Source organism: Carassius carassius, chromosome 49 (genome assembly GCF_963082965.1).
Source record: "Carassius carassius chromosome 49, fCarCar2.1, whole genome shotgun sequence".
Taxonomy (NCBI): domain Eukaryota; kingdom Metazoa; phylum Chordata; class Actinopteri; order Cypriniformes; family Cyprinidae; genus Carassius; species Carassius carassius.
The window spans coordinates 19,254,585-19,269,226 of NC_081803.1; the positions used below are offsets into that span (position 1 = coordinate 19,254,585).

The 14,642-nt window shown below is 37.1% G+C and overlaps 1 protein-coding gene across 3 annotated transcripts in view; it reads left to right on the plus strand.

Moving 5' to 3' along the window:
- The window catches only part of vcanb (versican b), a 29,772-nt gene extending 17,077 nt beyond the window's left edge, over positions 1 to 12,695 (plus strand). For all 3 annotated transcript variants that reach the window (XM_059545308.1, XM_059545309.1, XM_059545307.1), the window contains 5 exons: positions 7,161 to 7,319; positions 8,445 to 8,527; positions 9,536 to 9,680; positions 9,768 to 9,950; positions 11,668 to 12,695. In XM_059545308.1, coding sequence (XP_059401291.1) covers positions 7,161 to 7,319; positions 8,445 to 8,527; positions 9,536 to 9,680; positions 9,768 to 9,950; positions 11,668 to 11,795 — 698 coding nt within the window. In that variant the 3' untranslated portion in view covers positions 11,796 to 12,695. The remainder of the gene's footprint in view (positions 1 to 7,160; positions 7,320 to 8,444; positions 8,528 to 9,535; positions 9,681 to 9,767; positions 9,951 to 11,667) is intronic.
- Positions 12,696 to 14,642: the final 1,947 nt, after the last annotated feature.

Below are 14,642 nucleotides of genomic sequence, written 5' to 3' on the forward strand. Positions count from 1 at the left end.
TTTGCAATAAAATGTGGACTGTGTCTTCCTAGCAAGTTGCTAAGCAATTCTATCATATAACTTCCATGCTTACACATGATGTATGTTGTACCTTATGTTTTTTTTTTTCAAATCTTGCAATGAGTGCATATTTTAAACATTTGTCTGTCCGATTGCCTGTTAGGTTTCCATTTTAAGTGCAATAAAATATAACTCCTAAGTTATTGGTAGGAGCTTTTGGATAAAATATATTATGATTTAGGATGCTAGTTTCTAAATAGTGAGCTATGGCTGTTTAATAAATCCACTGAAGCAAACGGTATACAGAATGGCAGTCAGTTCCGACAGTTAGCATGGGCAAACCGAACCACAAAGTTCACCACATCTGTCAGACCTGATTCTCCAGAGGGTGTGCAATATGGTGTCCAGAGGAATGAAAGCAGGTTTGTGCCAATAATAAATTTCAGAGAAAAGGACACACAGTCAATGATGGCAATTCCTCTTCCCTTACACCCACCACACTTATCAAAAATGCTGAGCAATTCTAAGAACCATTGCTGAGCCAACTGACTTACTTGGCATGGTCCCAGGAACATCAGTGTGGCTGAGTAAACAATGAGTAGATTTTCCTTAAGTCATCTCATGGAATGCAATCACAATGCTGGATATGGAGCAAGAGAGAGGAAGAAAGCTGGAAGCCATGAGCAGATGGGCAGTGACTTGGCCACCACTGCCAACCCACCAACCGGAGAGTGTTGAGGTAAGGGTCAAAACACTTAAGGAAGGTTGGGAACCAACTGATGACATATGCTTATGGCTGAAAGCTATGGTTACATAAAGGCTAATAGGTGTATTTCACAAGTGAAGCTCTTCAAATGAGAACATCCCTTTTTGAATGTTCTGTTGTGGTTTTAACTTTGACAAATAACTTGTAAAAAAATAAAATACTGAATCTCTTTTTTACATGGCTGTAGAACGTGTTTGATGATGATGAAAGCTGGGTTTTTAATTTTAATGGGATTTAAAAAAATTTTTTTTACAAAGGTTTCTTGGCCCTTCATTGCTGTTCCCTCACTTAAGGGTGAGGTCCCTTAGGATTCTGGGAAGGCCATTGTGATTGGCACATGGGTCCATACTGGGAAAGCAGCTGGAACCAATTAATGTATCATAATTTGTACAAGAGGCTGTGACGGTTCAATGAGTCCTTTGCAGTGAGTGCTTGTGTGTTTGTCCCGAGATACAGGCTGATTGCTGGTGGGCGTGGCTTTACACCTGAACCAGATCAGGCTACTTTAAAAGACACACTGTCAAACAGAGAGAGGGAGACGATGGCTCGCTGGTGTTGCGGTTCTGGAGAGCTGACGGGATGTGTGGGCTATGTAAAAATAAGTGTCCGATTTTGGCCTCAAAGTTGAAATTTAGTTCAAAGAATAAGACGAATGCCAATGCTAGTCCTGTATTGTTGACGGAGACTACAGGAACTAATGATTTTGCGGGTTGTGCTTTTATGGAAGTAGGGAATGCAGTGTCTGAGTCAAAGAGTGACAGCACAAAGCACTTTGCACCATTCATTATGGAGGGATTTGTTTCTTTGATTAATTCTGATAAAAAAGTTCCAGTTAAGATTTTGAGAGATACCGGAGCTTCAGAATCCTTTATTCTTGAATCGGTCCTGCCTTTTTCTGATGCATCAAGTGAAGGGAAGAATGTTTTAATCAGGGGAATTGGATTACAAACTCTTTCTGTCCCTTTGCACAGGATAAACTTGACTTCGGAGTTGGTCTGTGGAGAAGTAACCCTGGGAGTGCGTCCATCATTGCCAGTGGATGGTGTTATGGTAATACTGGGGAATAATTTAGCTGGAGATAGGGTATGGCGAGAGGTAATTCCACCACCTGTGGTAGTGTCCACCCCATTGATTGAAACTTCTGATGTACTAATGCAAGAATTCCCTGAGGTATTTGTAACGTGTGCAGTAACCCGTTCAAGGAGTCGTGAGGTATCTTGTGAAGAAAAAGAAGTGTTTAACTGTGTTGTGCCTGGTTTGTCTACTCTTCTTCCTATTACTCATAGGGAGTTGATGACTGCACAACAGAATGATCCTGGGTTACAACAACTGTTTGAGAATGTTATTCCATCACAGGAGGTAAGAAGTGCTGCCAGTGGATATTTTATCCAGGATGAGATACTTTTAAGGAAATTTATTCCCTGTAAGAAAGGTTTGATGGAGGAATCTGTAATTCAAGTAGTGGTGCCAAAACAATTTCGAGAGGTGGTAATGCGAATTTCACATGGTGAAGTTGCTGGTCATTTCGGAGTAAATAAAACCTATAACAGAGTTTTGAGACAGTTTTATTGGCCATGTTTGAAAAAGGATATTTCGGCCTTTATTAAAACGTGCCATACCTGTCAGTTAACAAGGAAACCGAATCAATCTTTGAGACCAGTGCCTCTGTGTCCGATTGCGGCTACAAGTAAACCCTTTGAACATCTAATAATTGACTGCGTGGGTCCATTACCTAAATCTAAATCAGGTAATGTATATTTGCTGACTGTGATGTGTCAGGCAACTCGATACCCGGCAGCTTATCCGATCAGAAGAATTACTACTAAGGCAGTTGTGAAAGCTTTAACCCAATTCATCTCTATTTTTGGGATACCGAAGATTATTCAGAGCGATAAAGGGTCTAATTTCACTTCACGTATGTTTGCTGAGATTTTGAGAGTGATTAAGGTCAAGCACAATCAATCAAGCCCATATCACGCTCAAAGTCAAGGTGCGCTCGAACGGTTTCACCAAACATTGAAAGCGTTACTACGTGCTTACTGTGTGGAGTTGAACCGCGACTGGGTGGAGGGTTTACCCTGGTTGTTACTTGCAGCTAGAGAGGTACAACAAGAGAGTTTGGGTTTTAGCCCGGATGATCTTGTGTTTGGTCACAGTGTACGTGGTCCTCTTTCTGTTTTGAGGGGGGGATTGGGTGAAAAGGATCCTCCTCAAAATTTGTTGGAATATGTTGATGGTTTCCGTAGACGTTTATTTTTAGCTGGACTGAGTGCTCAGAAAAATCTTGTTGGAGCACAAGATAAGATGAAGAAACACTTTGACAAACATACCCAATGCCGTGTTTTTATACCGGGTGATCAAGTGCTGGTTTTATTACCTTCATCTGGCTCTCCTGCGCACGGTTTACTGGACCATATACTGTTCTTCGAAAAATGACTGACCAAAATTATCAAATTGCAACTCCAAATCGGCGAAAGGTTAAACAGTGTTTTCACGTAAATTTACTTATAATTCTCGTATTTCTGACACTCAACTGGTTAAGCCAACTGTTACTGTTGCTGCTGTCCCTCTGGATAATTCTCAACCTTTTTCTGTAGAAGGAGGGGAGGATGTAATTGAACCTGGAGACTGTGTTTTGCTTCCACAGTTAAAGAATTCAGAGACCCTTCAGAATCTGGAGGTTTTTTTTCACATTTGTCAGAGTTAAAAAGGTCAGAATTGATAGAGTTGTTGTTTGATTTTCCTAGTTTGTTTGCAGACGTGCCCACCCGTACGCATCTGATCCAGCATGATGTGGATGTGGGAGATGCGCGACCTATTCGTCAGCGTTTTTACAGGGTTCCCATCAATAAGCGGAATGTGCTGGAGTCAGAAGTTCAGTATATGCTTAAGAATGAGATCGCTGTTCCTTCATGCTCCAGTTGGGCTTCACCATGCTTGTTGGTAAAAAAGCCAGATTCTACTTATAGATTTTGCACTGATTACCGCAAGTTAAACGCTATTACTAAACCTGACGCTTTTCCACTTCCTCGAATGGAGGATTGTGTGGATCAGGTGGGTTCTGCTAAGTTTGTAAGCAAACTAGACCTTCTAAAGGGGTATTGGCAAGTGCCTTTAACTCCCAGAGCTCAAGAGTTAACGTCATTCATTACACCATCTGGGTTATATTCTTACTCTGTTATGAGTTTCGGTTTGAGAAATGCACCCGCAACCTTCCAGAGATTGATGAATAAAGTGGTATTCGGCCTGACGGGTTGTGCGGTGTATTTGGATGATGTTATTGTATTTAGTGATACATGGGAACAACATCTGGTACATCTTCGTGCGCTTCTGCTGAGTTTGGCTGAGGCATGTCTTACAGTGAACTTGGCAAAGTGTGAGTTTGCCAAGGGTACTGTCAGATATTTGGAAAAAGAAGTTGGACAGGGTGAGGTACGTCCTGTTCAAGCCAAAGTTGCAGCTATTCAACAGTTTCCTCCTCCATCAACAAAGAAGGAGCTGATGCGTTTTTTAGGGATGGTCGGGTATTACCGGGGGTTTTGCCCAAATTTTTCAACTGTTGTTTCTCCACTCACTGATCTGCTTAAGAGTGCTGTCAATTTTGTTTGGAGTGAAAATTGTCAGAAGGCTTTTGAACATGTTAAACTGTTACTAACTGTTGCCCCTGTTTTAGCTGCCCCTTGGCTGGATAAACTTTTTAAGATACAAGTAGATGCCAGCCAGATTGGTGCTGGAGCGGTTCTATTACAGACTGGTGAGAGTGGACTCGACCATCTTGTAAGTTTCTTTTCTCATAAGTTTAATACTTACCAAAGGAACTATTCTGTAATAGAGAAGTAAGCATTATCCTTAATTTGGGCTCTTCAACATTTTGATGTGTACGTTGGGGGCGGATTACCTGTGGAGGTTTATTCTGATCACAATCCTCTAACGTTTTTACACTCTCTACAGTCCCTGAGTCAGCGGTTAATGCGCTGGATTCTATTTTTGCAGCCTTACAGTTTAACTGTAAAACACATCAAGGGAACTAATAACGTAGTGGCAGATGCGTTATCCCGTGTTCCTGACTAGATCGAATAGTGTACTGTAAGTGTTTGAACAGTTGTTACTATTTTTCTGTGCTCTCTGTTTGTTGCCTTAATATGCTTTCAGGATCCAGATTGCTGGGGATAAATTGAGTAGTCTAGGAGAATGGAGGTGACTGTGGAAAACACTTGTACTACGGAGATCGGATCTCATTAAAAAAAAAAAAAAAGAATGATTTTGAAAGGAAAGTATGCTTTGTTAGTTTGTTTATTTTTTAGATTCTTTGAGAGGTTTTGAGGATCCTTATAAGATATCGGATCTTTTTAAAGGGGGGTGTGTGACGGTTCAATGAGTCTTGTGCAGTGAGTGCTTGTGTGTTGGTCCCGAGATACAGGCTGATTGCTGGTGGGCGTGGCTTTACACCTGAACCAGATCAGGCTACTTTAAAAGACACACTGTCAAACAGAGAGAGGGAGACGATGGCTCGCTGGTGTTGCGGTTCTGGAGGCTTCTGGAGAGCTGACGGGATGTGTGGGCTATGGGAGATCACAGCCGTTTCGGAGATCTGATGTCAATATGTTGATTCGAACTTCTCTTTATGTTTGGTTGGACTGATATCACTTGAGCTGGCTTACTTACAATTACATGCTGACACGCTGACTATCATTTATACTGATCTCTTGACACTTCATGTTTATTACTTTATTTAAATAAATTTTATTGTTTACGCAGCGGTTGTGTGGCGTCTCCCTTACTTTGTTGCGATCTTTGAGAAGAATCGTAACAAGGCTCATGGAGACCCCTATGAGTCATGTTGAGGTCAAGCCACAGTATAGAACTCCCAAACACCTGCATGCATCTCACGTAGGACTTCCCCTTAGGTTTCGAATATGAAAATAATCAGCTGACTTATGAATAAGAGCCACGTTTTTTACTTTGAAAAGAGCTATTAACCTTCTCAGGACTTTACATTTACACGCACTTGCACTGGCTTGACAGTCGTCATGGGCGTTGGTCCCCCTATGGATTGGTTCCAGCTTCATACAAAATATTGCTGCCATTATTCAACAGAGCCAGTCTTCTCCATGCATAAACATCACCTCTGAGGACATCTGTTTTCTCAGGCTTTTTAGCCAAAGATCAGAGGAAGTCATAAAAAGCTGAACTCTTGCATTCCACATCATGTAAAAAACACAGTTGTGTTTAATCAGTGAAGCTGAATTTGGACCTTCAGTGAAAGATGACAATGTTTAATCCGAAGCTGCTGCATTACACTTTGTTACATCGCAATAAATACAATATTTTAGCCAAATTATCAAATAGCATGAGACAGAACTTGGGAAATCCAGAGTCCTTGTCGTGACCAAGATGCCTAGCAAGGGAAAAGTGCAAAAAGAAATGCTCAATTTATTTCTGACAAAGAGCCAAAGTTGCTTGCAATCGCTAGATGCTAGACACTGACTGGTTGAAGTATTTTTCCTGATTTGATCCATTGTCTATATTACTTCTAGGTCTTGCAAAATAAGTGGGTGATTTAAAAACCTCCAAAGTCATGGATATTTTGTTCATATTTTCTCTGACCACAATCTGACTACAGTTTTGTGCTATGCATCATTACATATTACACTTGGACAATTTGTTTTGATTTATCATTACCTTAAAAAAAAAATGCAAATTATGACAACTGAAATTGGAGGGACAATTTATTTTCTAAAGTAGATAGAAAATTTGGATATTACTGTAGCAATTACAATACATTTTCAGTGGTTTTTGCTTATGTACATGCTCTATGGAATGATCTCCTGGAGGTTCAGGGTTAATGACAAAACGAGCACGTAGTGGTGCGAAATCAGTTCAAGTAAACAGCACTATGGGCCGTGTGGCTGAGATGATTACTTGGCCTCATTTACTGGTGTTTTCTTTCCAGCCTCATTAGATGTCATTGTTTGCATTTAGCTTTCACATTGAGCACTGTGGTCATTGGTGGTTTTCAGTCCAAGCAAAATGTTGATGTTCTTCATTATATGGGATTGAATAAAAAGTTCTATGCACTAGGTTAAACCAGTTAATGGCCAAACTCAAAACAGATGCGGTTCTGTGCGTCCATTCTGCACCATAACTGATTATACTTGATGTGAAAGACAGGCTTGTTCATGGTTAACAGAAGAAAATACAGAGTCAATCATGAGACATCTCTTCTTTGATAAAATATGGGCACTGCAATGCTGCTTGTAGCTGTATCATGAATCACAAAAGCATCTGCCCTTTAACTGGGGTGCACTGATGTGGCTAACATTATGGACGTTATCCAATGTTTCACTAATTTTCAGGTTTCTCATGTTTCATTTTCTGTCATTCAAACTTTCAGATACGGAGATTTGTGACTTTGGCTGGCACAAGTTTCAGAGCCACTGCTATAAGTACTTCACACACCGGCGGACATGGGAAGCAGCGGAAAGAGCGTGTCGTCTGCAGGGCGGTCACCTCACCAGTGTCCTGTCCCATGAAGAGCAGCTCTTTGTTAATCGTGAGTTTTCAAAAGTGCAATTATAAACACAACGAGGCTATGAAAGTGAATAGTGAGTAGATGAGTTTGATGTCCACTATAACCTTTGTAGTCCCATTTAGACACTTGTTAGCCACCGTCTTTTTGAAGACAAGTAAAAGAGTTAAAATTTACAAGGGACTTTTACTGATGTATTTAGAACAAAATGTGTAAATATCTTGAGCTTTTGTTTACCACAGATTTTATTTCAGACATTTAAACAAAACCTCGTTCAAAATACCCTACTAATGTAAGGACTATGGTTTGGAAGTGCTAAAATAGGCTACAAACTTGCCAGGTTTCGGTCGTTTGTAGCAAATCATAACAGTGCTCTAAAAAGCACAAGAACATTTCAGACATTATATAGCAATGCTTTTGGAAAATGCCCACAGCAGTGCATGATGGTAAGATTTGCGCAAACACATTTCCATCAAAAAAAAAAAAAGAGTTTCAAATGAAGCAAAAAAAAAGAAAACAGATACTCAGGACTAACTGAATTTCTAGCACTGACTAAACAAACCATAAGTCATATTAAAGATGCTGTTGACTCTAAACTAAACAAACGTCATCTTGGCTCCTTGGGGCACAGAAACTATTCTACATTTGTTTGTGTCATTTGATGTGTGGTTTGGTTTAACTGATTTCCTGCTATTTCCAGTTCAGCCAGGCAGTCTATTAAAGATGTCAAAGAAGTTTGCAAAGGTCCTCACACAAAAAGATTAATGAATTCCTTCCATTTATCCAGGCTTCCATATAGGCTTTTCTATAAGAAAATACACATCCACTAGCTTTTTTCTGTTTTATAAAATGCTTTCTCTTTCCAGTTTATTATGCAGAGACAACTTTAAGTTGATTGGTTATCCCAAAGACTGTAAATAGTGTGGTGCTATCAAAACGTGCTATCTGTTTGTTTGAGTTTCCCGACCAGTCTGACACAGCAGTTTGAGTTTGGAGAGGGAACTTTCCATTTCTCCTACCAATATGCAGATACAAATAGTAGAAATTAGTCAACCACACAACTTGTCCACTTCGTCCGAAGTCATATGATAGTTTTTATGGACTAGTCTGCAGAGATAGATCCTGAAATCTGTGTAATTTGTCTTGTAGGTTTGGGGCATGACTATCAGTGGATTGGACTGAATGATAAAATGTTTGACAATGATTTCCGCTGGACAGATGGACACCCTATGGTAAGATGGGATTCATTATTTTGATCCTAATAAAGCCTAAGAAAGTTTATTAGATGCACATCTGTGTTCCAGGTGACCATGAATTCAGAGATATGAGTCATTCTCGGTGTGTTGTTTTTTCCGGCCTGCAAAAAAATGATGTCGTTTGATCCTAAAATGAGTGTGAAGCAATTGTGCACACAGTTTTTAAAATCCCAGTATAAAAATTGCTAGTGCAATTGTTACTCTTCCATAAACCATAAGCTAAGGTGATGCTAATGCTGATGGAAAAGTTCTCACTTAAGAATTTCTGTCATCCTGTGTGGTATCAATAGAAACACATAGGTCACTTTAAAGGAGTGGTAATATTTTTTTATTTGTTATGTTTGGCCGGTTCTATTTGTTTATTTAGCTGTTTTTTTCTTTAATGTATCTTTGTTTATTTATTTAAATTGCATAAATCTATAGAGCCCCGCACATGACATGCAAGAAAAAATAAATAAATTAAATGATTTAGTAGTTCGTTCTCTCAATTTATAACTCGTGTGCACCATTTAGCAAATCGAGGGAAAAATTTTGCAAAAGTTTAATATTGCATGTTTATTTCAGCAAGTGGACTCTAGTTAAAAACATGGGTAGGCCTATTTGACGTAAATTTTTCTGCATGATTTATTTATTTATTTTTTACTATTTGCAGTTAATTTTTTAGGATGGAAATGGAAGAGCCCGATAATTCTACAAGTATTGATTTTTACGATCTTGTGTCATTCTGCTTATTTGATATTTATTACCTTTCTACATATAAAATGGGGCTTGTGTGTTTGTGTGCAACACATGCAAATTGAGTGCAGCAGTACATTTTGTTAGAATAATCTCATTTTATCAAGGAAAGTCCCATGTAACCCTGCCAGATGTGTATAAAGCACAGTCCATTTAGATTCTTACATATGATCTTTGCACCCTCATGTGGGCACACACAGTGGTGCACGAGCAGTTTGAATAAAATGCCTCTGTGTTCATTTGCACTAGCAATTTGAGCACTGGAGAGTGGGTCAGCCGGACAGCTTCTTCTCCATGGGCGAGGACTGCGTGGTGATGATCTGGCACGAGCGTGGTCAGTGGAACGATGTGCCGTGCAATTATCACCTGACCTTCACCTGCAAGAAGGGCACAGGTGAGACCTCATCTTCCTCTTCTTCTAGTCTCCACTGTCACTTGATGTCACCTCATCATCTTTGGCCTTCTTTTGCCTCTGTCTCAGTGTCCTGCGGTCAGCCTCCTGTCATAAAGGATGCCCATATCTATGGCAGCATTAAGCCGCGGTATGAGATCAACTCTCTGGTTAGGTACCACTGCAAGGACGGTTTCATCCAAAGACACGTTCCCACAATCAGATGCCGAGAAGACGGCCACTGGGACAAGCCCAAAATCATGTGCTTGAAACGTAAGCTGCTGACTCTGAATAAATAGATGTTTAGTGAAATCCAGGCATGAAATTATAATGCCTGTCTATATTAATTTTGTAATTATTTATAATAACATTTTATATATTCATATAAAATATTTTTTATTTGTTTTTATTTTTATATTTTCAGTTTAATTATAATTTCAGTTTAAGTAGTTTTGTTCTGCTTTTGCCATTTTTATCCTTTTTTATATTTGTATAGCTTTATTTGTATAACAGTTTTACTGTAAGTAATTTTTGTAACTTATTTCAGTTAGTTTAAACATTTCAACATTTAGAATTTTCCTTATTTTAAATTTTTTATTTCATTCTTTCATTATTTGTTTAATTTCACGTTTTTCATCTATTTTTTGTCAGCATATATATATATATATATATATATATATATATATATATATATATATATATATATATATGCTGACAAAATATATATATATATATATATATATATATATATATATATATACAGTACAGACCAAAAGTTTGGACACACCTTCTCATTCAAAGAGTTTTCTTTATTTTCATGACTAGGGATCAAAACTATGAATTAACACATGTGGAATTATATATGGAATTATATACATAACAAAAAAGTGTGAAACAACTGAAAATATGTCATATTCTAGGTTCTTCAAAGTAGCCACCTTTTGCTTTGATTACTGCTTTGCACACTCTTGGCATTCTCTTGATGAGCTTCAAGAGGTAGTCACCTGAAATGGTCTTCCAACAGTCTTGAAGGAGTTCCCCGAGAGATGCTTAGCACTTGTTGGCCCTTTTGCCTTCTGTCTGCGGTCCAGCTCACCCCTAAACCATCTCGATTGGGTTCAGGTCAGGTGACTGTGGAGGCCAGGTCATCTGGCGCAGCACCCCATCACTCTCCTTCTTGGTCAAATAGCCCTTGATGCCTTCAGTGTGACTCTACAATTTTCATAGTCATGAAAATAAAGAAAACTCTTTGAATGAGAAGGTGTGTCCAAACTTTTGGTCTGTACTGTATGTATATATATATATATATATATATATATATATATATATAAATATATATATATTTATTATTATTATTATTATTATTTTATTTTTTTAAATAAATACATTTAATACATTTGAATAGTTTTAGCTTTAGTGAATGATAACAACACTGAACTTTTGACTGCATTACTTTACTTTTTCCATGGAATACAAAAGAGGACATACACTGTAAAATTATAAACAAAGATTATTGTGGAATCTATTACAAAAAAATACTATTCCAGTTTTGTTTTTTTACTTCAAAATTTCCTGTCTTACTTTGCCGGATCTTTTTAATAATAAGTGAAATTTATTAACAAGAGAAAGTCTCTAGAAAGTGAAAATTGTTTCAAAATAATTTTTAAGCTAATTTTCATAATAAGGACTGAGTATGTCAGAATTCAAAAATAAGAAAAAGTATATTTTAAGTCTTCTAAGGCCACTCAAAATTACTTATGTGAGAGGAAATTTAAATTTAAGTCATTATTTACTAAAATGTGTGACATATTTTCAAACATGTTGAAATGAATGTCTCACTCAAGACACATTGCAGTACATTTTCTGTTAAGTTCAAGAAAGAAAATCATATATGGTTTTGAAAATGAGAGTAAATAAATGATGACATAATTTTTAAGTTTTGGGTGAACAATCCTTTTAAGTTAATACATCTTTTCCTTTTATTCTACAGCATCTACCTACCAGATGTATGCTCACAAATATCAAAACAACAATTACAACAACAGTAAGAGACGCTACAGTGAGTCGACGCAGGACCGTCATCGCTGGTCAAAAACAGCAGATGACTCCACACACTAATCTCCATCTGACCTACAGATGCTTTACATCTACAGAGAAAGTCTTTAGTCTAAAAGGCTGAAGCCAAACCATGTGCCTGATGAATGTTTTAGAACCGAGAAGTGAATTTCCCTGAGGGACTGCAAAAAAGACCATCACCCACCCACTGAGAGCGTACTTAGACTATGCAACAGTCTACATTGCATATTGTAATAATGTCTTAATGTTTTGACATGGGAAGGGGGTTTCTGGTCAAATGTATATAGTAGAGATATTGAACAAGTAAAAACAGCTGTGAAAGGTGACTTTTTAATGTTTATTTTTTATTTTTTATTATTCGTTCGTAACTTTTGCTTACGAAGAACTGGACTTCCTGTTCTCTCTGACTTAATAAGAGAGCACTATGGTACGAGCACAATATAAACAGAACAGTTGTAGTACTCAAGAGTAAAAGAACAATAGGCATTATATTGTTTCATATTGTTGTGAGGGGTGTTCAAAAGGGATGTCTCGGGGCTGGAGAACAAACAATGCTGAAAGGACTGCAACTCAAAACAATTTTTCAACATCGTCTTCCTCTGCAGCATCCTCACTAGTTGTGAGGATCACTCAGATAATATTCAACCATTGTACACTCTCATAATCATATTCTCATATGGCATCAAATACATATTTTCAGTTTTTTTTTAACCTTTTTTATATATGTTGGTTTGTAATGTAACCATTTTTACTTTTTTAAATGAATGTCATGGTAAAATGTGAAAATATGTATACTGTTATGTGGTTGAATGAACTAGCATTTTTGTCAAATATTATTACAAATGTTACATGAAGCCATAGTAGTTTAATTTATTGCCGAAGATACATATAGCGATGAATGGACTGTGAGATTTTGAATAATAAAGCGCTATTAGAATATAATGAACACGTTTAAATGTGTGTTTTTGTTTCTTCCCGCGTCAATCATGAGGGCGACCAAAAGAGGGCGATGTCATGGTAACCAAGATTACCGCGCAATTCTGAAAATGATGTGATAGTATGAACAGACACCTGCTCTGTTTCGACGACTTTCTAGTCGATGAACTCCCTAATGTTAACAAGGTAAGGACGTGGGTGTTTAAACTTTAAAACTGAACACTGTTTAATGTTCATTTTGAGATAAACTCTTACAGCTTCTGGTGTGTTTTCTGAGAGACGTTGGTAAAGTTTATTTTACCTGACCTGAAACACTTAAAATACAGAGCGACAATGGCCATCTTTAGACCCATGAAATTGTATTTTTGTGGTATTAGTCCATGTCTGTTTGCTTTTAGGCTAACTTTCTGTATGAGCTAGTCAGCTAGTTCTGTATCAGCTAAAACTGACCAAACTTTTAGTTGCTCCATTTCGTCTTTGAAAACGGACTAAAAGTATTGTTGACTCTTTTTGAATATTTTTGCAGGTTAGGAGTGTATGCACATTTTTGTCCAATAAAATGGTAATAAGAAATATGACTCCAGCTATACCAGTGAGTATCCTTAAAGAAAGCTGTGTGTAAATTTGAGAAAACACTTACATGGCAGGTATACTTATGTAAGGTTCGCCTTTTAGTTAAACCATGCAGTTGTCTTGTTTATTTACAGTAAGCACACAGTTGAATAAGCTGGACAAGCTTTTCTGTTAAGTAAGGTGACCAGATTTCTGAAATAAAAACCGGGGACTTTTCCTAGTTCAGTGATCAATATATTATTAATTAAAAAACAGGGACAATATATTTATGTATGGTTTTTAATTGTTTTGGATTCGATATTAATATCATTATTAGTAATTACAATGATGTTAAAGAATCAAACTTACCCTAGTTTATTAATAGGACTATAATTCTCCAAAAATCACACTATGAAAGTAGCCTAACTATTGCAAATAGTAAACAGTTTTATAACAACAGATTTATAAAACAGGATTATAACAAAATTATGACTTTACAAAAAACAATTCAAAGTAAATCAATATAAATAACATATAAATAAAACTGTATTTAACAAAGAATTGTAACATTTTCTGACTGTATTTAAATTTTTCACAAACTGAGTAATTACAATTTTTTAAATTATTTTTTTCCAAGTTATGTTTATGCTTTTGGAAATGGATCTTTACTCAGGCTTATTATTTTGCATCTTAGGCTAATGTTGACCACAAAGTATGTGCTTTCTGCAAGTGTAGTTGTTTAGTTTATTTTTATATATTTACAGTATTACTTTGTTTTAACGTATATAGTTAGTATGTAACTACCCTGAAACCAATAATGGTGTGTCTCTTTTGATAATTGACGATAAAAGATAATAGTGCTCTCGCTCTGCTCTAGTCCAAGTTCTTCATGCGTGTGGCTAGTAATCAGTATAGCTCACAAAGGGGACATTTCAGGTAACAGGACACCAAAAACCAGGGATGTCTGGTCACTCTACTGTTAAGGGGTTGTTGCGAATGAGGCAATGTTTGTGATACCATCATTGTCAGAATTTGTTTGGTTTGAAAGATATGATTAAAACATAACAGTTTTAACAGTTTTTGAGATATGCAACCTTTAGCCTGCCGTATGTATGATCTTGGGCTTTTAATTCTGAGGACAACCCGATTTCTAATTTCCTTGCAATTTCTTTATTTTGGCATAGTGTGTGTGTTGCCACAGACTGTTAAGACTAGTTATTTTTATATAATTTCTCAGTGGGCTTTTCTAAAACCAACCAAACCAAATATGTATTTGACTGATTCGTTTATTTTTTGGGTCAAGGTTTTTTTCCCACATTCATACAGTCAAAATATCCCTTTAATTATATTTTATGTACACAAAACAAGGGTGAAAATGTTAACATTGCTTGTAAAGACATT